Genomic DNA, 23,362 nt, shown 5'->3' with positions numbered 1-23,362 from the left:
TCAGTTTTCTAGAATGAATATACTTGTCACAGATGCATCTGGTCAAATTTAAACAGAAATTGTTCAAAACAGTCAAATGTTACAAACTATGCACACAAACAACCATTAAAGCTCTTTTTTTTTCTTCTTCTCCGGCACAACAGAAATATGTCAGGCAGCAATGATGAGTGGTTTAGACAGAACACATTCAACAGATAGTTGCAGTTGTGGCAAGTAAAATATACAAAACATTTAGCAGTGGGAGTTTCCTTCAAATTCAAAAACGGCATCTTTGATCTTTGAATCTTTGATTAACAAACAACACGACATCCACTCTCAATCATTTAATAAAAGCTTGGATATAAGACCTTTTAAATTGTTTTGCTGCGAAATCCTTTTTCTGATGCAACTGCACTGAGACGGAATAAAGCCCCAAATATTACAAGGCATCTTTCAGACATTCAAACACCGGTTCTGGATCAGATACAAAGAAATAAAAAGTAAAATAAAAATCAATAACAAACGCGCTGGTTTAGGGGCCAACTCACCAAGAATAAACTGTACATCTTTTTCCTGTAGTTGCCAGAAACACTTTTAAAAATATATAGAATTTCTCTTTTTCAAATATTTATATAAATAGAATTTGATTAAAGATCTGGGAATTATGACAAAGTGCAAAAAAAACAACTGTGTACGTTTAAGAAGAACTGTTCATACCATAGAATATAACAGCAAATAAAATATAAAACTTTTCTGAAAGAAACATCCATAATTTTAGCTGCAACAAACTGTTACTTCTCATTTCTGTTACTACCAGCACTAAGGGTTTCCCCCACAACATCTTAGCACAAAGATCATCACCATCATCTTTGATCTCTAGATTCTCGTGAGAAGATACTGAGCTAGGAAAATCAAACTTCCCAACCACACTCATTTTTTTTTACGCTGGTAAAGCAACATGATCAATCTACATACTAGTGTCTTTGTTGACTCTTAACATGTGTAAGCACGGCAGGTGGCAACAGGCTTCAGAATACAGAAAAAAATGCAAAAACATTTAACCTAGCTGGTATCACTAAACCGATCTATGAGCTGAAGATCGGATAAAGGCAATTTAAAAGTATTGTTTTGAACGCTGGACGAAGAGTGAAACAAGGGTATAACCACAGGAAAACAGGAATGTGGGGCCCTTTATGTGAAAATACAGAAACGACCGCCTGGTTTCTTCTATCAGATGCACATCGCGTACTGGGGTGGTATCAACGAGAAAACACAAAGACAAAATATCTGTTGAGAGGCATGGAAGAACTGTCCACTGACATCTTGTGAGAGCAACAGTTAAAGATGTCAAAGTCTTGAATGAAAATTCTAAATGGATTCTGCCAGTGAAAATTTGCGTTTTGGGAGCGACCAGGAATGGGACTGAAGAGGCCACACATATTTTAAATTTTTTGGTGGTTATGAGTAAATTAATCGTCTTAAGTCAGCCTTGAAGAACTGAACAAGGGTAAATATCCTGACTAGCACATGGGGATCAATCCCCGACCTCAACGACCTCCTCCTTCTGGATGGAATAACAGACAGAACCATTTGTGACATGGGCCTCGTCTTCTGTAACAATGTCGATGGGTCTGTATCACAAAAATACTAGAAGAAGCTTTAAAACACAACACAGCTGAGTGAAATGATAATATTAACCTCTTATCATGTGACTGAAATGATTTGGCCATGTGATGACAACAACCTCCACGACTCAATCTGCTGATGAACACTGCTGCTTTGTCCCAAACTCCACACGGAGCAGGTTTCGAGTACGTAGTGTAAAAGAGAGTACGTTTAAAAAAACAAAAAGCAAAAACAAAACTCAGCATACACGGGCTGTCGATAGACGGTATTGGCCTAAAATGCAATGCACATAAGAAAATGGAGGAGGTGCTCACTGGTGCAATTATCTAAATAAAATGCAGGTCGTGGCAAAACAGCTCCAGAGAAAAAATTGAAAACCTCAATGTCAAGTCTTTGAAAAAACAACACATTTAGCTTCCTTTTCTTATCACTTCATGTTAGTTAATAACAGTTGAATGTATTGATTACTTGCTTATTAACAGAAAATACAGTATACTGTAATGTATGGGATGAAATGAATACTGTATTATATTAGAATGGAGTAGGGACACAGGACGATAGATGCGGAAGAAAGCTCTAGAAAAAAAAATCGACAACATGTCTGATGACTTAAGCCATTGGACGTTGCCTGAATAAAATATTTTGCAGAATTGACCGCAGGTTGTTGTTACTTGGCAACACACCTAAATGACATAAACTAAAGCCACAGTCAAAGTTCATATCTGTCCGTGGATGAGTGTGAAATATTCTTAAATTCCAAACGTTCCAAAGGTTTTGAGAAACCAGACTCTTGTGGATGTCATGAAACACAGACCGAGGTAAGAGGGTGACAATACGCCCTCTTTTAGCTCATATTTTAGTCAAAGGGGACAATCATTAATAAATACAAAAATAATAACATGTATACATTTTAACAATATGAAACATAATACTTTCAACATTTCTTCAAAATGCCATAGAAATATTTTTTTTTGCTCATAATGTCTCTGTAGCTCAAACCTCATTGGTCTGTTAGAAAACAAACATTCAAGTACATAAATTAATATTTAAAAAAAGAAAAAATAATCCAACACCGTAGCAACAATTCCTTTTTTGGTGCAAGTCCTGACACACAGACACGAGTTTGTGTTTCTTGCAACATTTAAAGCAGAACAGAGATCAAATAAAATCTGATTTCTTCCTATATTGAAATTACAATGCATTGACGCGGCGTCGTGGTAACACAGACGTGTTTTTTTTCTCCTTCCCTTCTGTGAACAGGTCCTTACGTGGCACTGCTGGGTACAGCTCTGGAGTCAGCGGTGAGGGAGGCGAGGGCCATAAGTGCACTTTGAACATGGGCATGCTGGGATGGATAAGGAACGAGGGGCAGAGAGATAAAAGAAGAGATTTTCAGATATGTCGACAAAGTTGTTCATATGAAGAGTGGTGAAGAAAGACGGGTAGGTGGAAGGTCAAACCCGACTAAAACTGAAGTTGTGTCCTCCATCTTTTTTAGAGGAAAAGACTTGTCAGTATTTCCTTTAACTATCTGACTCCCAAAAACTATCACAGGCCTTTTTCCATGTCTGCTGAGTGAACACAGCGACCAGGAACATGATCAGAAAAACTAAAGTAAAAATTCTGATTGTTTTTTTTTTTTTATGCTTCCCCAAAGATTGTACTGAGGTGGTCATATCAACAATGCCTTAAAAAAATTCAGAGGCAATTTCCCTTTTCAGAGGAGAAGTTTTTGGATTCCACCGCCTTGTTCTGAAAATACCAAGACCGCAGTGATGCGCGGCAGAGTCGCATCAAAACGATCCGGAACTATAAAATGGAGAGTGGAAGCATCTGCCGGCCCCGACTGTGAGCAAAGATTCCAGAGCCCCCATGACACAGCGGGTGAACCGAACCGTCATTGGGTAAACAGGGGTGACATCGCCAAGAAGCAGCAGTCTGATTGGGGATGTCAGTGGAAGAGTGGTGAGGTCAAAGGTCACCAACGGCGGTGGCCTGCACAGCTGCCCGACACTCAGTGAACGTGAATCTGGTTCCTGTCAGTGATGCAACTTGGCCTGCAGAGAGAGAGAGGGGAGGCTAGAGATATGTTATGGCTTTCATTTAGTGTGGGTTCGCTGTGTGGATGACATTTTAAAAACGTTTTTAAGAATATAGATAGCCACAGAAATATGGATAAAGTTTAGCGATGAGGAAAACTTTTTTTATGAATCTGTGAGCTTTTATATACAGTGGTTACAACAACTTTGATTATTTTGAAGATTTAACATCAACTGCATGGTGCATGTTAACATTAATATTAGTATTAGAATTCTGAGTGGGCTTCCGTTGTTTTCTTTGCAGATGAAATTAAAAACTTCAAGCTTCACAGAGCCATTGGCATGGCTTATTCTCTCTTTAAGATCAACTTGACTCGATGATTCAGATTTGAGCAAACCAAATCATACTCTTCCGTTGCCTATAATCGAGGACTATGAAAAGACGTGTTGTAACAACCTACCTGTCTCGTGGACTCGGCCCCTGATGTCAATATCCCCCCGATGTCGTTCCCTTTCCCAAAGAGGCTCTCCAGTCCGCCTGGCTCGCCGAGCTTGCTGGCCTTCCCTCTGTAAGAGCCGGGACTCCTCCTCTTCCTCCCTTCAACTCTTCCCCTGTAGGCCAGGGGTGCAGACGGGGGAGCCGGGGGCTGATGAGGGGCGGAGGCGAGCTCCCTGGTTGAGTAGGCTATACTGGTGGTGCCAAGACTGTGGCTGGAGAGGAACAGAGGAGGAGGAAAGTTGCCATTAATGACACATGGTAAGCTCCACTTCAGCCTTAGCTGTAGAGTACGGTCTGTTTTAATGAGGATAAAAATCATCAGAGCAGATTTTACAGTGCTGTATATTATCAGAGCAAAGCCAAACACCTGTCATCACAGTCTTTGCTCTACTGGCACTCTCCTCTCTGTTTGCACGCTGCTATACTTTTAATGAACCATCCTCTCATGTGTTTCTCTGCACACTACTATGTCATCTGCTGAGTCTGTATTGTTGCTGTTGGTAACCATGGCAACAATCAGAATTCCCCTTGTTATGCTATCAAAACACAAACACAAAATTCAATTTGTCTTTTATTTGTGAGTGCATTATATTTCAGCTGATATAAGGCCTTCTAATGAGTGGTCAGATCCTATCTGCCTGTATCTTCTGAAGAATACAAACTGTCATCTTCTGGAAAACTATTTTTTTTTTTTTTTTTTTAAAACAAAACCTTATGAAATCTGGAGAGAAAGATGAAAATTTCAACATGTCAACATTAACTTATTTGAGATCTAGAGCAGAAAAAATACATAATAATGTAATATCATAATCATCATAATGTTCACTTGCGACCCACCTGCTCTGTGAACTGAGGCTTTGAGACCTATCAGATCTTGATAGCCAGTCATCTCCTCTCCCCCCGCGCCCAAGTCCCTGTTTCCTGGCTGGGGAGGCGGCGCCCCCCCTCGAGCCTTGCGATATCGGCTGATAGCTGCTGCCGTTCCTCTTGTGATAATCCACAGGAGAAAACAAAGACGAAGGAGAGGAAAGGGGGGAGGAGGTGGAGAAGAAAGAAGAGTTCTTTCTCTTCTTAGATCCCGCTGCGGAGTCCTCCGTGTCTTTGGGTGCGCGGCTGGTTTTATGGGTGCCGTTACGGGCTTTACCCGGTGAAGAAATGGGGGCATCTCGGATGCTGAACGCCCCAGCTGTGGACGTGGACTGAGGGAAAGTGGCAGAGTAGGAGGGGGAGTCGGAGGGGGAGGTGACAGAGTTGGGGGAGGAAGTCTGCTGTGAAGTGACGGAGGAGGTACCGGAGGAGGAGAGGAGGCTGTCAGCAGCCAGAGGCACCTTCCTGCAGCACAAAGACACAAAGTTGGCACATTGCAGAACTAAACCTTTACAACCAATCAGTCCACTGTATGCTACTGAACAACAGTTTTCTGTGTGTATGCGGTATGATTCACAATCTTGTCTCTCTAACCTTGTTCCTCTTTCTTTCCCAATCTTTCTTCTATGATTCTCAAATCCACACTTGCACGGAAGCCTATTCTCTTCATGCATTTGTGAGGTTCTTTCTACTACCCTTAAACAGTACATTAACTGGCTTTTAATGACATTAGAATAACAAAACTTCCCATCGACCCAGTAATCAGTATTTATCTTTCCCTCAAAAAAAATGTTGGAGCACTCATTTACACCTGTTCTACATCTCATTTTTAACAATCGGTTTGATTTGAAAGAGTTTTCTTGTGAAATCCAAAACGAGCAAGACATTATTCACACAGTGTCTGATATAGAAGAGAGATGCGTTCAAGTGAAACAGCTTGCTCCCAAACTATCCAAAGTGTTTCTTTTCGGACACTCACCTCCACATCTGCGAGCTGAGGTGTTTCTCTACCATGCTCTGCAGCGCCAGCCTCATCCTGTCCCATCGCCTGTCGAACACATAGTGGCCCCGTCCCATGAGCCTGCTACTGAATACGCAACCCTGGGGGGGGGTGAGAGTGGCAGGAAGTGGGAAAATGATGGAAAGCGAAGGGAAGAAAGGTGAGGCATGCAGAATGGAAAAAGGAAGAGAGAAGGAAGGATACAGAGGTAGACCGAATGATAAAAGAAGAATAGATGTTCAGACGAGAGAAGAGGGTGTCGAAAAAAATGAGAAAAAAGGGAGGGTGGGAGTGAGAGGTAGGCAGAAAGGGAGACAGATGTGGAATAACAGAAGAGAGAAAAGAGATGAAACAGAAACATTTTTTATTATTGCAAGAATGATGATCTACAAAAAGCAATGCTAAAATGCTAAAAAAATAAATGTTCAACTAAAAACACGCATGTCAACTTGTAGGGCAGTCAGAAGGTAAAATGACAATATAAAGTATAATGTATAAAACAATTATATTAGATATGATATGGAGTCACGTAGCCTTTCCTCCTTCAACTTTGAAAAAAGTCCCATGTCCTATGTTTCCGGTTCAGTTTTGGCTTGAATGAATCTGTTTGCCAAGCATTTGCTTCAGACTTAAATTTGACTCCAGAAAGCGCAGCAAAAAAAAGTAAATTCAAGCAGCTGATGAAGTTGTGGTATGTACCCCTAAAGGCTGTGGGTGGTGACTCGAGTAGTGAAAGGCAGGTCTGTCAGTGTCCTCCGGAGTCTCAGCCTCTCCCTCGTCACTGGAAAGCCGACAGCCGTCTCCTGCTGACGTCACCCAGCTCAGAGGGGAAAGCTCTGGGTTAGGGGTCGGGGCAGGGACTGGTGCGGGGGGCAAAGGACTGGAGATGGAGGTGGTGGAACCGCCTGGAGCCCTAGAGTGGATATATTGGAAAGAGAGAGGGATGAATAAAACAAAGAGAACAGATGGGGAAATCACAGAGAATAAAAAAAAGGAGCGAGATCGAAACGAAAAGCAAGACAGAGACAAAAGTGGAAGGGGAGACGGACGAGATGGGAAGATTAGCGTAACTAAAAAGGGAAGCGAAATAGAAAAAAGATTGATGAAGGGAAACTGGATGGAGATCGGGAGAAGAAGAATGGATTAAAAGAAAAGAGTGAGAGGAGGAGAAGAAGAAAAGGAAAGAGGTTGTGAGAGAAAAGCAAGAATGAAGTAAAAAGCAAGAGTGGCGGAAAAAGAAAGACAGAGAACAAGCAATTGACAGAAAACTCTTTACAAATAAACATAGGAGCTCAAGTCATATCTACCCCGACACTGCAATCAGTGTCATTCTGACTGTTTGTCTCAGCAACAAAACCCCAAATAACTTCCTTTTTCAAACAGAGGATCATCTTCTAAATGGAAAGAGGAAATGAGTTTCTCATAACACAATGACAAGGGCAGATTTAACATCCTTCCACTATTGTTTGTCCTTCCTTGCACGCTTGTTTACAGTACCCCCTGGTGGAGATATACATGAACAACCCAGCATTTTCCAAGCATCTGTCCAGGTCGTCAGACCTTCAATGAGATAAGAATTCAGCTTTTGTCCACAAAATGCTCCTTTTTCTTATTAATAGTGTTTAGATTTATTTGTGATATCCACAAAAGACGAAGTATCAGGTACGACACTGACTAATTTTACACCGTTTTTGAAATTCCACCACCTGACATGACTTCTGGCAGATGTCCTACCTGGGTATGTATGCATTTGCCAGCCGAATCTTCAGCATGGACAGGGGTCGTCCATTGGGGCAGTGAGGCTTGCTGGGACTCTCTTGTGACGAGGTACTCTGGCTGCAGCTTTCCTTCCCTCCTCCCTGTGCACCGCCCCCGTCTTTCTCTTTCTCCTTCTCCTTCGCTCCCTCCTTCGCCCGTCCCTTGTGCTCGGCTAAGAGGACATCGAAATTGTTCCTTCGGCCGGGGACGGCTCGGCGGTGCGTTAAGGAGTGAGTCTGAAAGGAAAACAGAGGAGGAGAAAATAGGTTGATAAACAAACTACTTTCTATTTATACCAAACTATTGATCCGTGATTAATACAGAGCTTTGTTCAGCACTCGCAGGGACTTGGAACATGGCTCTTTGGTGCCATGCTGCTGACCACGTCACACCAGACTAACGCAAATAAATAATGCCCGCTTGTCTCCCCTTCCAACTACTTTGGAAGGTAACCAGCCATCAAACATTTGATTTTCCAATCTTTTTTTTTTTTCTCACAGTGTGTCTGAGGCTGCGAGAATCACTGCAGTTACTGCAGCTTGTAGAAGGAAATACTTATACTGCAAATGTGATGACACCTGCTAGTAGGAATATTGTAGTTTCTAACAGCTGCAGTTTGAAGTAAGAGTAAAAAGGCAGAAACAATTGTCCAAATATCTTTGATATAAATAGCCACAAAGATCACAAAAAATGACATCAGCAGCATTTAATTTTAACCTACTTTATCTCAAAATAAGAAACATTTCAAAGCACAGCTCAGAGGGTGACTTTAGCTCTTCAAGAGTTAAGAGGGACATTTTAGTCAAAAACTAGACCTTGCTGTGAAACCAGCCCTGAGAGTAAACTCACACCTCGCATTTCCCTTGTGTGAGAAAATGAGAGAATAATCATAATAAGCTCCTGAAAGCACAGCGCAGTGCAGCTGGATGAAAGGAGCGATCATTACACGGAGCGATGCATCCTTGTATTTAAAAATAACTATATCTAAAGTTTGACTAAAACCGAAACAACAACAACAAAGTCGTTTGTAAAAGGTCACGTTCAACCAGTGAACATTTGACAGTATATTAATGTCTGTGCCTTCAGTATGCTTGTGTCGATCAGCGACGGGTTGGACTGAAGAAACATCATGGTCCACAAATGTGAGAGTGATTTATTTTTGTCAGTCGCTGAAAACAGGAACATTATCATAGGTAAATAATCACTTTGTCAAGTCATCTAGTGGGCTGGCAAAACCATAACTTTGAATAATGGGTCTGTATGTCCTCAAATTGCTACTAACACCTCAAGAGCAAATTTCATAAGTAAGGAAGTTGTCTAGGCCCCTATATATCATAAAACAATGTTGAATAAGAAAACTATTAAGACAGGGTAAAACCACTCCAAAGAACATCAACACACTAGTCTGATGCATCTTTATTTGCTTTAATAACCAGTTTGAAGTGATTAGTAAAGAGGTAATTAAAGGGGAGTAGAATTGAGTATTACTGCAAAAAGATGTCTCATCCAAAATCTATAATTACCTCATCAAGGGAAATATACGCCCCAATGATGCTTTAGCACAGTTACCCAACACGAACTGAGAAATATGTGTTGTGTTGAATGCAGGTGCACCACAGAGACGTAGAGGGGGTTGACAGGGTCATAGCTGCAGTTTGAGTCCTACAGTCGTGATATCAGCGCACCCTTTAATATTATTACTATCATAAACAAACAAAGCTGCTTTCCTGGTGAGACGGCCCTGAGACAGGAAGCAGGAAGAAGGGTCAGAAACTGTTATTGTCTCCACATAAATTACACTGAGTGTGCGGGGCGTAATTGATCGTGCATTTGTGTGCGTTTGTTTGCGTTACCTTGCAGGTGAGAGATCGCGTGCAGGGTCGTTTAGTCTCTGGGTCCTGGACGCCACAGTGCTTGTTCGGATCAAACACTCTCCCTGTAAAACATGTGCACACACACACACACAAATAGCAAAGGGGCTTTGTAAGTCAATGCAACACTTGTACTGTCAACATGTACTTTTAAACTGTTACAATGAATATTTTCATACCAACAATGGATCAATTGATTGCATGTGTGTGAAATAAGTCTCTCAACCAACCCGCCAACAACTATCACCCAACTCTTCAGTTTCCCCTCTGCTCCACAGAGCGTATTTCACATTATAACACTTTTTTAAGTCAGTGCCGCAAATTTTACTGTTCAGGTTGACTCCCCCTGCTCTGATCAGCATAGTTTCCAGACACAGCCCAACCCACTGTACGCGACCTGCACAGCAGCAAACAGCTGATGGACAAGATTTTTCCTTCAGACGTTTGTGGAAACTTAAACAGAGCTAAAGACAAGAGTGAACATTGACAATATATTCATCAGAGCGGACAGAAACATAACTCCAAATGAATTATAATATTGCTCTCATTAGCCCACAAAAAAACAAACAGTAATTGCAGCTTTAATGATAGAAACATCTTCAAAGTTTTATTTTTGAATATATAAAAGGAGATTAGTGAATTATTTTAACATTATAGAATCTGCAAGTAATTTCCCAGTCAATAAGGTCTTTGAAAGACACACTTTGTTACTGCACAAAACTAGTTGGCCAACAACAACCTCCCATCAGCAGGTTATCTTTTACAGTGTTGCTGTCAGAGGGCTGTAATCTTGTGCTGGCCTTTGCTATAATCCCTGTAATCATTCTGTGTTTGCGGTATGAGACGACAGCTCCAATGGATACGGGTGGACAGGCAGACACATGCAAATGTACAAACAGCGACTAACATGCTCTTTAAAATAAAGAAACAGCTCACTCACTCAAAAGTGACACAACCTTTAGAATGGAAGGCGAGGAAAGAGATAGAGAGGAAGACGGGTGGTGTGAGCAAATTCTGAAGGAAGACACCGATGAGAGAGGGAAACCAAACATCACAGACAGGCAGAGAACAAGATGAGTGAGAAACAAGACCACGATGAGCAGCGAGAGACAGCCAAAAAGAGAGGAGGACACGGCAGTGTGTGAAAGAAAGAATAAAATCAGGACAGAATATGAGTGTGTGTGTGAGAGAGAGAGAGGAGGAGGAGGTCGAGGCAGGAGGTGGAGAGTGAGAAGATGATAAAATATAAAGACTCAGAAGGTGGGGAAATCTCTCAAGAAGACGAGCAGCTTTTTGGCAGTGGGAGCTCGTGAATTAGAGGGTGTAAATCAGACGCTTTGAGCACAGCAAGACACGGGGCGAACGATGAGAACGAACAGAATTGAGGAGGGGAAGGAGAGGAGCAGCTGAATAGAGAATAAAGAGAGAAATATCAAGAGAATGGTAAGAGGATGGAGAAAACTAAAGAAAGAAAGTCATTAGAAACTAAAAAGACATGTCTCTCCTTTTCCAAAATACAGTCTCACCCCAGCACCTTCCTGTAGCCAAACATTAAGGCTGAGGGCTCCCCAAAGATTATGACGATTGAGTAATAGTGTGGTAGTGTACAAACAGTTAGTGTCTGTATAAATGCATTATTGTAGGATTTCGTGTATAAAACTGAGAATGGTTGGCAACGGCCATCATTCCACAGAACTAACCTGATAGTCTTTTGTGCGACCTGGAGGAAGTCTTAGTCCCATTCTGAGGCTTCTTTTCCAATGGTGACAGTGACAATGAGGATGAGGATGATAATGATGATGATGACCGGTGGGAAAGCGAGGGTGACAGGGAGGGTTTTCGGTCCAGTGGGGAAGGAGAAGGCGTAGATGTTGGCCGTCTCTCCAGTGGCGAACGCGCCGGACTGGGACGCCCGTCCAGCGAGGAAGGAGGTGTGGCTGAGCCAGTGCTGCGACCATTTGTGAGCTTTTCGCCGGAGCGCTGAGAGGCCGGGGGAGTGAGGGATGGAGGTTTGAGGGAGGATGGGGAGTGGGAGGAGGACGAGGAGGAGGTGGTGGTGAGGCGCACATGTGATGCAGGGTCGGCTCGGTTAAGGCAGGGCATCTTCTCCAAGCTCACGACTGGAAGCGATACACTGAGGAGACAAAGGGAGAAGAGAAGGAGAGAGTGTGTAAAGAGATTGCAGGACTAAATGAATGCTTTGGAAGCAGCGTGTAGTATTTAATTAGACCTTACAAAAGTGTTATGAAGATGTTTTAAGAAAATGAAACCCACCATGTCTTGTTCCGCACCCCCTTTGGTGGATAGACAGCAATTGGTGCCTTGCTGAAGCGGGAGTGAGGGTAATCTTTAGGGACCCTGAAGGCCAGCGTGTCCCCGGGACACGGAGCCACAGCAGGGGCCACAGCTGGTGCTTTGGGCTTCATGGGGACCAGGGGGCTCCTGGAGCGGATGGGGGAGCCGTGACGCTTCTCTGATACAGGTTATAGAGACAAAGATCTGTGATGTATTTGAGGTCACACACATTCATGACACATGCACTAAAATGGTTCAAGACACTCAATCAAGTATAATTAGTTGGTGATTTTGGAAACTGATTTGCATCTTAGCACTTGAATCTAGTTCTTAATTTAATACAGTGCAGTATTAACACCAGCGTCTTTTTTTGCTTAGGTGCCAGTGTTGTAACACGGGAGAAAGCTAATTTGTTCGACGTGTCATATGACGTGTCCTTGCGTGATAAACCTTACCAATCTGTTCACCATGTCAAGTTCAAACAAGAGCCAACAGTTAGAAATACCTCTTGAACCAGATCTGATCAGAATACACCAGTGAAAGAAAGTTGGGACACAGAGGGGGAATGTCGAGGGACACAATCCCAAGGCAGTGGGGAGAAAGTAGAAAAGGAGAGGAGCTCACACTTACGGTTTTTGCTATGCATGTCTTTGTGGGAGCAGGGTGGGGAGGGGATGGGAGGGGTGTGCGCTCCAGGAATGTCTGTCTCTCTGTCTCTCTCACAGGGAAACTACACCCCAGCTACCTGAAGGGAAACAGAGGGATGAAGACGTCGTAAACACAGAGAAACGAGGTGGGGGAAACACTACATACACACACACAGAAAGACAGCATTTTGGACTGCTAATGACGGAGTATACAAATGAGGTGTTGTGTCATACTATGTTCACACTTTGTAGCACGTAATGTTGTCTCTCTTTAAGCAAAGGGTAAACAACCATCATGTGCAAGATCTGGCAAGACTTAGCTGACAGAAAAGTTAGTGAAAAGCAGCTGTTCATTTTGGGATGAAACCAACCATCATGGTTGACTAAATTCCTCTCTGCTGATAAGACGTCAATCTAAAACTGTAAGGAGTGGTGAAATTATTAAATACACATCAGCTCAGGTAGAATGTATAGACTGCTGTATATAAATACACATGAATGCAAATTGCCTCCTGCACAGAGTAATGGTTACAAAGACTAGTAGCAAATATCCAAAACGTCTGTGTCCACAAACATCTTTTCAAAGGCGCTGCCTTAAAAATACTAGTGTGATAAGTGCAAGCCAAAACAACTCCCTAATACAACTACACATACACACATAGGCAGACAAACAGTAAGACAGGCTTACACACAGAAAGTGCATCCAAATTTGCTGATCTACAGAATTAATGTAATATAATTTAAAAAAAGGTTTCCCAAGTGTAAAGCAAACTACTGAACACAGTGGTACTGATGTCACTATTCGATCAGTGAGCAGCATGAGCAATCATATAGTGTGTGTGTGTGTGTGTGTGTGTGTGTGTGTGTGTGTGTGTGTGTGTGTGTCAGTGTCACAATGCTCTGGCTGTACAACTCTGTTAATGAGTGTAGTAGTAGGCTTCTAACAGCAGCACCGTTTGAGCAGCAGCGCTGAGCAGACAGGACAGACTGATCGACTCTGTAAGTTTGCTCAGGAGTGCATGAGTACACAGCCAAGTGTGCTGCAGGTGACCAAGGAAGAGAGAGTGTGTGTGTACAATTTGTATGTTAAGTGCGTCTGTGTGTTGAAGAGATTATCCACAGCGTGCAAAAGTATAACAGGTGTGTGTGGGTATGATACCACATGGTGAATGTACTATATGGTTTTGCTGAATATGTAAGCATAGCAGAGCGTGAATGTTTCTGTGGGCAGTGTGTGTGTGTGTGTATATATATATATAAGCACAAGAGCATCATTTGCATATGTGAGCATGTGTGGCAGGTGTGTAAATAGGCCAGTGGAAGCAGAGGACCAGGGAGGCAGCTGTGATCACAGTGGCAGGATCAAAGTCCGGAGCCACATTCACAGGTATGCAGCGACAACAAGACAAATTAAATCACACTGCTCTTACGACAGCGCGCACGCACACACGACATCACGCACGCACACACGCACCACACAATGAAGCTGTACGGCACAATTAGACTGGGGGGGGGTTTCTCTTAAAAATAATTGTGCAAAAGTTATGGGATTTATTGAATAAATTTTAGTTCGAGAAAGAAAATTCAAATTTTAATGACAAAATCAAAGGCTGTTCAAATTCTTGGCTTAATGATGATCTATCGACTTGCAGCTCGTATATCTATTTGTGCAGTAAGACAATGAAAAATGAACTACTTATCCCCCTCCCGGAAAAAAACAGACAGATAAATAGTGATTTGAAAGACAACTCATCCAGTGAGTACCGGAGCTAGTGGGGAGCTAACCATACTGATTTACAATACATGGACGTTTGCCCAGGCAAGGTCACTAAGCCACTCAACCACAAGGGCACTCTCACTACTAATCTCTCCTGTCTGCCTGTCGTTATGGCAATGCTGAGAGCCCAGCTGGCTGCCAATTGGCCGCTGACTCATCCTGTGGGTGGAGCTCTCGCGTGATGAGGAAGCAGAGGCTCTAGCAGCTCAGCTGGGTTTGTTTACATTGAGAGGGCAACGGGGGACATAAGAAGGCAGAGAAATGCAAGGACTGGAGATGTCTGTGAAGATCCACAGACAGCCCTGGCTATAAGCATCAAGTTGAATAACCAGCAAGCAGGGAAAATAACCAAATCATGAAAACAAAGGAGCAGTGGCCTTTGGTCAGGTTTATCCAATATCCTAAAGTGGGAACCACTATACAACTGGGTTGCCTTGAGGAAAGGTTAAGGATTTTCCATTTCACATACAACCAAGCCGCAACAACAATAATAACAGTGGAATAAGCAACACCACCACCAGTACGAGAAACCAAGTAGAAATTTTGTGGTTAACAGACAAACATAGCGTGAAATGAGCAACTTCACCGCAGCACGGCACTTGTTGAGTTCAGAGTGGAATGGAATTGAAACGGATTTGATGACCTGCCTCAGACTTCATTTAATCCGCCACTACAGAGAAAAGTTTGGAAGGCGAGTAGAAAGAGAGACACAGACACTCCCACCAACAGCAACAACATGACCCTTTCATAATGCGCTCCACTTACTCACACACAGCAGGCCACCAGCAAGGGAGAGAGGTTAGCAGAGACGGACTGAGAAGAGTGGAGAGAGCAAATCACAGTAGCACTGGGAGGAAAACACTGAAAACATCTGAACATGTCACAGAGAGACGAGTTACCCAAACAGAGAGGCTTCAAAAGCCTGACTTTAAGACAAAATGAATAACGTATCATTATTTGCACATTGTCTTGTATTTTAAATGTTATTCAGGGAAGGAATCTGCCAACAAATGAAATGTTCTTTGAAATAAACCATCAATTATGCTCGCCCCTATTAAAAGAAACTTTCATATGAAGGAAGGTTTCAAAACTTTTTCCAGGATATCTACCATAGTGGTAAATCACACAAACTCAATTTATAGGGAAAATGTCTGTATAACATGATTGTGTGTCTGCAATGAGCTTTAACGTTCACCCACAACCATTAAAAACTATTCCTTTGCTAATTTCTTTCTTTAAAAGCTTGCAGAAAGTATGGCACTAACACTGCCACCATGAGGGATTCATTTGATATCCTACTGGGGCCACTTGTGCTAAGAACATTCGCTTGCCTTGCTCAAAGAAGATTCAAATATACAAATCCATTGAATGGTGCCTTGATGTTAAAAAAAACAACAAAAAACAGTACATCTTAACTTTATTGAATAGCAAAGAGATCTTATAATAATCCTAGCTGTAGGTCATAACCACTCTTTTCTTCACAGACAGCAAAGCTGAACAGCAAACTGGCCATGCATAACTAGAAGCCACTGACCCCTGAGGCTGCCAGCCAGCCCTCCCTCCTCTGTGTGTGTGTGTCTATCTGCATGCATGCATTTCTGTATATCTAAAGCCCCAGTGCCGATTTGATGCACAGGTCAAGCATGAAAGCGGACCCCCATGATGGATAAGCACACAAACTCACGTACAAGGCCAGTGCATTGAATGCGAACGCTACTCAGGGTCACAACATTGAAAGTAGAATCCCAAGCAAGGAACAATGGCACCATTCTGGCGAGGATACTACAGTGACATGATGGGAATGTGCAACAATGGGAGGAAATGCTGGACCACTTTAAGAATATCTTGACAGGGGCAGTTCCTGGAGGCAGTCCACTCAGCAGAGGTCAGGAGCAGGATGAAAGAGACTAGTTGGGCTTGTAACGCCAAGTCAATGAATCAACTTTAGCAATGGGACAGTGTGACTTGTAGGTCAGCGTGCGACTGTTAAAATGATCGTGACAATAAAAGCAACTTTTCTACGAGTCAGCATGTGACTTGGCCTACTGGTCCACTACAGCGCCTGCTTATCATACTGTGGCCTAAGGATTGTTTTGTTTTATGGGAAGCGCTTAGGAGCTTCCCAATCCAGTGTGTGTGTTTGTGGGTGTGTGTGTTTGTGTTAGAGACCTGTTGTTACCTGACTTTGTGTCCGTGTCAGCAAGCACAAATGCCGGCAACAAAGGAAAGAGGGGGGGCCCCCAAGAGCAGGACAAAACAACAGAGGCTGCCAGGAGAGTGTGAGTGTGTGTGTGTGTGTGTGTGTGTGTGTGTGTGTGTGTGTGTGTGTGTGTGTGTGTGTGTGTGTGTGTGTGTGTGCATACAACTCCTCCTGCCTCTCTCGGAGAAGCCGTGTGTGTGTGTTCATTAAGCATGACCACGTGTCCTCCACCCCCACCCCCCCAAACAGACGGCTCAGGCTGGTGCACGTGCCGCCAACAGAAGGAAGCAGCGGCTAGTGGGCAGATGCGAGCGCGCTCAGTGGAGCCACAATCAAAAACAAACAGAGGTAGACGGACAGTGTTAAGGACCAATGAGAGCCGGTTTCTGCTGCCGGTTTCTACTGGACTGACACTGCTTTGTTTCCACACATAATCCCTCTGGAAAAATCTAAACTTTGGATTTTAACTCTGTTTCCGTTTCATTTAATGTGTGGATGACAACTGATGCAGCATTCCCAACTAGATTATTAAGTTTGATGAGTATGTGTAAATCATATATGTGTTTGCTCCTGAAAGCATTGAGACTTTTCAACAAATTTTCTTTATCAAATTAACTTCAGATGATTTCACAACCCTGGGTAAAAACTCATCAGAAACTCTGCCTTGGCTTGGACATCGTTTAGGAGCACAAGAGCTGCTTAGAAAGAAAACTCAGCCTAAATTCAGAGGATATACTTATTTACTGGATAAAAAGGCCTGTGCACAAAGCTACATCTAGTCAATTGTTCTGTAAATTATTTAGTATTTTTCAGCTGTTGCCAGCCTGCTGGGTATTTGGGAGCGTAACCATGCTGTGGTTGTTCATGTGGAGAATGAGGACTTTATGTTTTAAGAGGCCTTTCAGGCATTTATAGAAAATAATTGTATTGGAGTAATTGTTCTATGCCTCTGTGTGACAATTGGAGACACCCCAAGGTGTGTGTGTCTGTGTGTGTAACTTACTGAAGTGTATGACTACGCCCTGAGGTGTAACTGTGTCTGTGTGTGTGTGTCTTACCATAGTGTGCGAGTATGCCCTGAGGAGTGACCACCTTATTGCAGAGATGGCAGACAACAAGAGTAAAATCCTCCAGTGATGGACACTGGCTGTAGACAAACATCTCTGAAACACAGACATGGAGGAGGAGAAACCAAAATTTAGACAGTGAATAAAAAAAAGACAAACATGATTCTAAGGAAGGAAAGAAGACACAAAGAAAGAACGATCATAATCAGAGATGAATGCAGCATAATCTTCGCAAAATTGAGATGTTTTTCTTTTAACAGCACTAAGTAAATATTAATATATACACATTATGAACTGCTTCAATTTGTGTTCATTTACCTGTAGGTCGTTGACACAATTATTTCTCAGAGGATTTAACAGCTTAAAAACAGTTAAAAGCCATATTTCAATATCAATTAATTTCCTAAATAAATTCATTGATAGTAAACTAAATTAAAAAAAATCCATCCGTTATCTATATCGATTTATCTTTTTAGGGGTTGCAAAGTAATACAGTGTGCTAGCAAGCATGCAGCTTCAGCACATGGTTCCTAAGACATACAGGCAACAACCCACCCACTGGACAAAATGTGAATATTAACACCAAAAAAACGAAAAAAGCCTTAAGAAATCGATCTTCTTACACCCAAACAAGCTCTGCTGACTGAAATCGCAGCACTTATTAGCACAGGGTTTAAGACAAAACTCGCTGAGAAGAGCTGGGATGTGAATGGATGTGTGTGTTTGTGAAAGCCTGAAAGGAGAATCTGTGGGTGTTTGACCGTGTAGAGCTGAATGTGTCGGCATGACCTTGCATTGCCAGCGAGTAGAAGAGACAGGTACTCAAGTCAGTGTGTGTGCGTGTGTGCGTGTGTGTAGAAGATGAAAAGGATCTATTACTGTAGGTCATCGCAGGGTCAAAGTATACCACAATCATACTGTATAGTTTATATTCAGAATGTGTGTGACGTTGAACTTGATACTTGAGAGTGTGTGACAGGCTGAGTCACTGTGTGTGTGTGTGTGTGTGTGTGTGTGTGTGCGTGTAAAAGGTCAGACCTCGTCTCATCCTCATACATGAGGTCTTGAAGGCCAAATACCAATAGACACTGTTAAGATCACTAGTGGGTGTGATGCATGACTTCAGAGTCATGTCATCATTGACTGAAGCTAACTGGTAATTAAATACTGAAGAGTAAATAAACTGAATCAAATTCATTAAAATAAGATGTTAGTACACAAAACATGTCATCAGTTCTCCAAAGGAAATGGCCTTTCTATCAGATGCTGAGCAGCTGCACTGACATAGATAACTATAAAGCTGCAAATTCAAACTCTCAGATTCCTGTTTTTGCCGACCAAAAGCTGCTTTTCCTTCACTTGCAAATAAGCTGCAGTGTTTGACTCCCTTCGGACTTGACTGAAGGCGGTGAGATCAGACACAAGTGGAAAGGTGTGGCCGAGGTTAGAGAAGCAGTTTGTGAAACATCTTCATAGACGTCAACAGGTCCGTAAGTGAAAAGGATTAATAATTGTGTAATGTGAGCAGTCAAACAGAAACCGAGAGCCTGGCAACACCGTTGGCAGGTTACTTCTGCCTGCCAAGTGGTTTCAGTTTGTGTCTTTCCTGTCCTCACTTTCTGAGGAATGAGCACATTTTTCTTCATGATAAACTGTCCTGCCCCTCAAAAAAATTACATTGTGATGGGAAATGTTTTTTCTGACAAATGGCAAATTCTTAAGTTTACAGTAACAGAAAAGTATGCAAGAATATAATTTCCTCTGCATCTGCCAAGTCAAACGCAAACAAAGTGCATAACCTATTTCTGCGGCCTAAAGTGTGTGTGTGTGTGTGTGTGTGTGTGTGTGTGTGTGTGTGTGTGTGTGTCAAGCCAACTGCTATAGTCTGCCAAATGACTGACAGGCCAGGAAATGAACTACAAAAACAATCACTCACTGGTGAATAAGCATGTTTGGAGCTACTACAACAATCTATCATTCGACACTGATTACATTTAGAACAAGTAAATCAAATTGCCATTGGTGAATTAGTGTTTGGAAAGCCACTTAAACCAACTCAAACAGTTCCAGGGGAGGACAGGGGCGACAGAAACAACTTCAACTGAAGCCGTTTTTATGGAGAGGCACACCAGAAGCAGAAAAGAAGCTTATCAGCGGCAGGCTGGCAGCCGTTGCTGTTGCAGGACCTCTGCCACTAGCCTCTTGTGTATCACAAACAAGTCCCAGATACAAATCTTGGTAAAACTACAATCATTCACAGATGGTCCTTGCATAAGGACAGACCCAGGTCATAAGACAGGTAGACCGTATGTAGGAGGCCAAAAATTGTTTACTTAAATTTTTTCGGAAACAAAGCTGTTCACAAATACCAATGTAGGTGAAAAGACGGCATGAAACTGAATGACAGACAAATCCCCACGCAGAGGCAAAAAAATACCTTCCTCTGTAAGGTTAAGCTCATTCAGTTCAGTTGGATTCAGTCGCTTCTTTTTTTTTCCTTGCGCGTTTTTTTTTTTTTTTTTTAAATATGTTTCCGTTCCAACGATAGAGCAAGGCTTTTTGAGCAGGGCTAATGAATCATTTTCAGTATCGATTAATTTGCAGATTTTCTTTATTGCTTGGTCAGTCATTTGCTTTTTTAAATGTCAAACTTCACAATTTTCACATCTTAAAATTGTTGTCTTTATCAACTCGTGATGCAAAAGCAAAACAATTCTCAGTTTACCATTAGAGAAAGACTGCACGTATACGCACATATCATTTTTTATTCGACTGTATTCCAGGGTTGATATGGTAATGTAACTAATTTAAGCACAAACCACTTGAATGTAGACAGCAGCAGCCCACTTTACTAAGTGACTAATTTTGAGTACTCTGCTGGATAACAAGAGATGTCTCAAACCCTCATCAGAGGAAATGGCACATGTACTGCCAACAGTATTGTGCCCTCGCCTGCACATTGTGGTATGCCACCGTGTGATGCATCCTGCAGTTGAGTGCAATTATCCTCCCAGCACATTACGCAAAACACTTGCAGGTATGTCTTTGACTATATACAGTCATCTGAATGATCTGTTTTTTACAATACACTCACATTTTTACAGAATCCTTAAAAGATATTAGGAGCTTTCCAGCGATTGCCATCCTGTCTAAAGGAGAGAGTGGTAAACCTACAAATAGCAGCACAGCAGCGTTTCCTATTTCTACTGGGATGATGACAGCGTCTGCCACTCAAGTCGGGCTAAGTTGCTGTCAGTTGTCATCATCTCCACTGAGTATATGTATGCAAGAGGGAGATAGAGACATAGATACCAATCGTGACCTGCACCTCACAACAATTTCTGCCAACCTGGCCACACGATCTAAAAACGTCTGCACTGAGGTGTCAAATGAGTTAAACATTGTTCGAATAATAACGCTATCTCCGCCTGATAGGAATTTACAAATGAAGCATTTCCTGTGGGTTAATGAGGCTTGTAGATGGCTGAGTGTATATACATATCACTCTCAGCAGGCCTTAGTGTCATGTTACCAGCAGATCAGCAATTCTGGAAACACCGCTCCAGTTTGGCTCTGAGAGAGGAAGGTGAGGGGTGTGAGTGCGTGTGCACGTGTGGGTTGGGGGCAAGGTTGGTATTCGACCAGTGAGAGGGAGAAGAGTTTCCCCGGCTGCAGCACGCCCCAACAGGGATGACTCATGCGTGCTAGTGTGCAGCGCGTGCTCCTGTGGGTATTTATACGTGGTGAGTTGTGGAGGAACTCCTCGGGCTATGACCGAGTACCCACTCGATGCATTGGGGCACCCCCACAGCCCCCCTCCATATTATGCTTACACATAACACCGGCAATATTTTTGACCAGGAAAACCCCCATCGCCACTCAGTTCGCAAAAAGATCTAACACGGCCATACCCACTACCTGGATACATATGTGCAGTTCATTTGAACAGGGTCGGAACTATGAATTCAATTATGAAAAATACTCTAAAGAACATCCATGCAAATATACCGTAACACCCTCCAGCAGGAGCACTCCTAGTTCCCTACTACTGCCAATGTACCACTTCAATAAAAATAATAATTACTAATGGTATCAAACAATGTATTTCCTTTTCACAGTGACACTTGCCCGGTTTTACACCGTCAACCAGACACCCGGGGAACGAAAATCAAATGCCAAGACAAAAGTGCAAGCACACAAGTTGTGACGTTTAGTTTAACATGACACATCACCCAAACAGCTGCTGCATTGTAGCCTTTCTAAAGCGTTTATATTCGAGACATGTCTGACACCTTTGCCGGAAGTTAACAGGAAGATTTCACGTGAAAGTAAAAACAATACTGTCCAAATACTGTCTGGCTTCAGCTTGTTAAAGGTTTTGCTTATCTTTGTCAAATATGATAAGCTACATTTCTTTTGCTACATCGGGTTTGGTCTTAAGTAAAACTGAATCTGAACACACCTCCTTGCATCTAGGAAAACTACTATTATTTTTATTATGATTATGATTATGATTATTATAGCTGTGGGCATTTCCCCACAGCTCTCCGACATTTTAATGATAGAAGACAGACGTGCCACAGGGCATGTGTGCCCACCAAACAAAAACAATAACAAACCAGCAGCTGCCCCTCACCTTGCTCGCTGAGCTGAACAGCTTCGCCGGGGCAGCGGGGCTCTTCGTCGCCGTGGCCCAGGGACGAGTCTGCGTCTGAATGAACGGAGGGAGGAACAACAACAACAACAACAACAACAACAACAACAACAAAACAGCCGCGTTTACAAACCACCACGGGAGCGTTCGCAACAAAACTTCGGGGCCGCGCGCGGCGCCCCGCTGGGTCGGGGTCTGTCCGCGCAGCGTTAGCTTGCTAGCCGCGCTGTCAGGGCTAACCAACTTACAGCTGGACGGCTCGCGGTCTAATTACCGCACGCGCCGACGGCTCGAGCTCGGCGACGCTTTTTTTTTTTTTAAGCTTCGCTCTGCTCGTGCTCGTGCCCGCGCGCGACTGTCGAAGCAGCCCGTTAATAAGAAAATATCGCACTCGGGTTAGTGACAGAACATTTTTTTTTTTTTTTTTTTGACAGTTACTACTTCGGCTGCGCTTTGACAGACGCTGCGCGTGCGCGTGCGCGCCCCCCCTCAACTCAATCACAGGCAGTTGGGGACCACCGCGCACTTCCCCGACAGTTTGTGCGCGAGCACGACGCCGCCGCCGCCGACGACGTGCGAAACTTACTGTCGACAATTCGTAATTTAGCCGCGCTGACGAAGGACGACCAGGGCCCGCAGAGGAAGCAATCCGGACTCGGTATTTGGCGATCCAGTGTCGCCATTGCTCTTCCTTCTTGTTTCTCGCTCAAAGCCGTTTTTTCCTTCCTCTCCCTCTCTCTCTCTCTCTCTCTCTCTCTCTCGCTCTCTCTCTCTCTCTCTCTCTCTCCTTTGCACGCAGCAGGCGAGAAACGAAAGAACGAGATACGGTGACGTCGTCATCGGCGCGCTTCGGCCTGGTTCGGCATCGGTCGGGTGGTTGAGAGGTTGTTGAGCCAAAGTGGGTGGCGAGTAGTGGGTGAAGGCAAATACACAGGCCTGAAAAGTTCCGTTTACTGGGACAGTCCAAACAAGACACAATGATGTTGTTTTACATAAACAAATATATGAACGATCAAGAGAGATCAATTCTCGCATCTCACTGTGGCTGTGGCACATGCGTGTTCATAAAGCCTGTCTCCTCCT

The 23,362-nt window shown here is 43.1% G+C and overlaps 1 protein-coding gene across 3 annotated transcripts; it reads right to left on the bottom strand.

The window, feature by feature from the left end:
* atxn7l1 (ataxin 7-like 1) lies at nt 1–23,063 on the bottom strand. 3 transcript variants are annotated; one of them, XM_035649642.2, is made up of 13 exons: nt 22,866–23,063; nt 22,262–22,336; nt 17,617–17,721; nt 12,565–12,679; nt 11,914–12,112; nt 11,340–11,773; nt 9,622–9,704; nt 7,745–8,004; nt 6,710–6,923; nt 5,990–6,111; nt 4,981–5,475; nt 4,106–4,355; nt 1–3,684 (listed from the first exon to the last, which is right to left on the bottom strand). In XM_035649642.2, exons 4-13 carry the CDS (start codon nt 12,578–12,580, stop codon nt 3,577–3,579), a joined length of 2,181 nt encoding a protein of 726 aa, XP_035505535.1. In that variant the 5' UTR covers nt 12,581–12,679; nt 17,617–17,721; nt 22,262–22,336; nt 22,866–23,063; the 3' UTR covers nt 1–3,576. The 3 variants fall into 3 exon arrangements, with proteins under 3 accessions (XP_035505535.1, XP_035505525.1, XP_035505542.1); XM_035649632.2 differs by having other exon boundaries at nt 22,262–23,063; XM_035649649.2 differs by having other exon boundaries at nt 1–3,662; nt 22,262–23,063.
* Between the last annotated feature and the right edge of the window lie 299 nt (nt 23,064–23,362).

Source organism: Scophthalmus maximus, chromosome 12, assembly GCF_022379125.1.
Source record: "Scophthalmus maximus strain ysfricsl-2021 chromosome 12, ASM2237912v1, whole genome shotgun sequence".
Lineage (NCBI taxonomy): Eukaryota > Metazoa > Chordata > Actinopteri > Pleuronectiformes > Scophthalmidae > Scophthalmus > Scophthalmus maximus.
The sequence above is the reverse complement of the archived record's forward strand: the minus strand, read 5'-3'. Positions and strand labels throughout refer to the sequence as shown.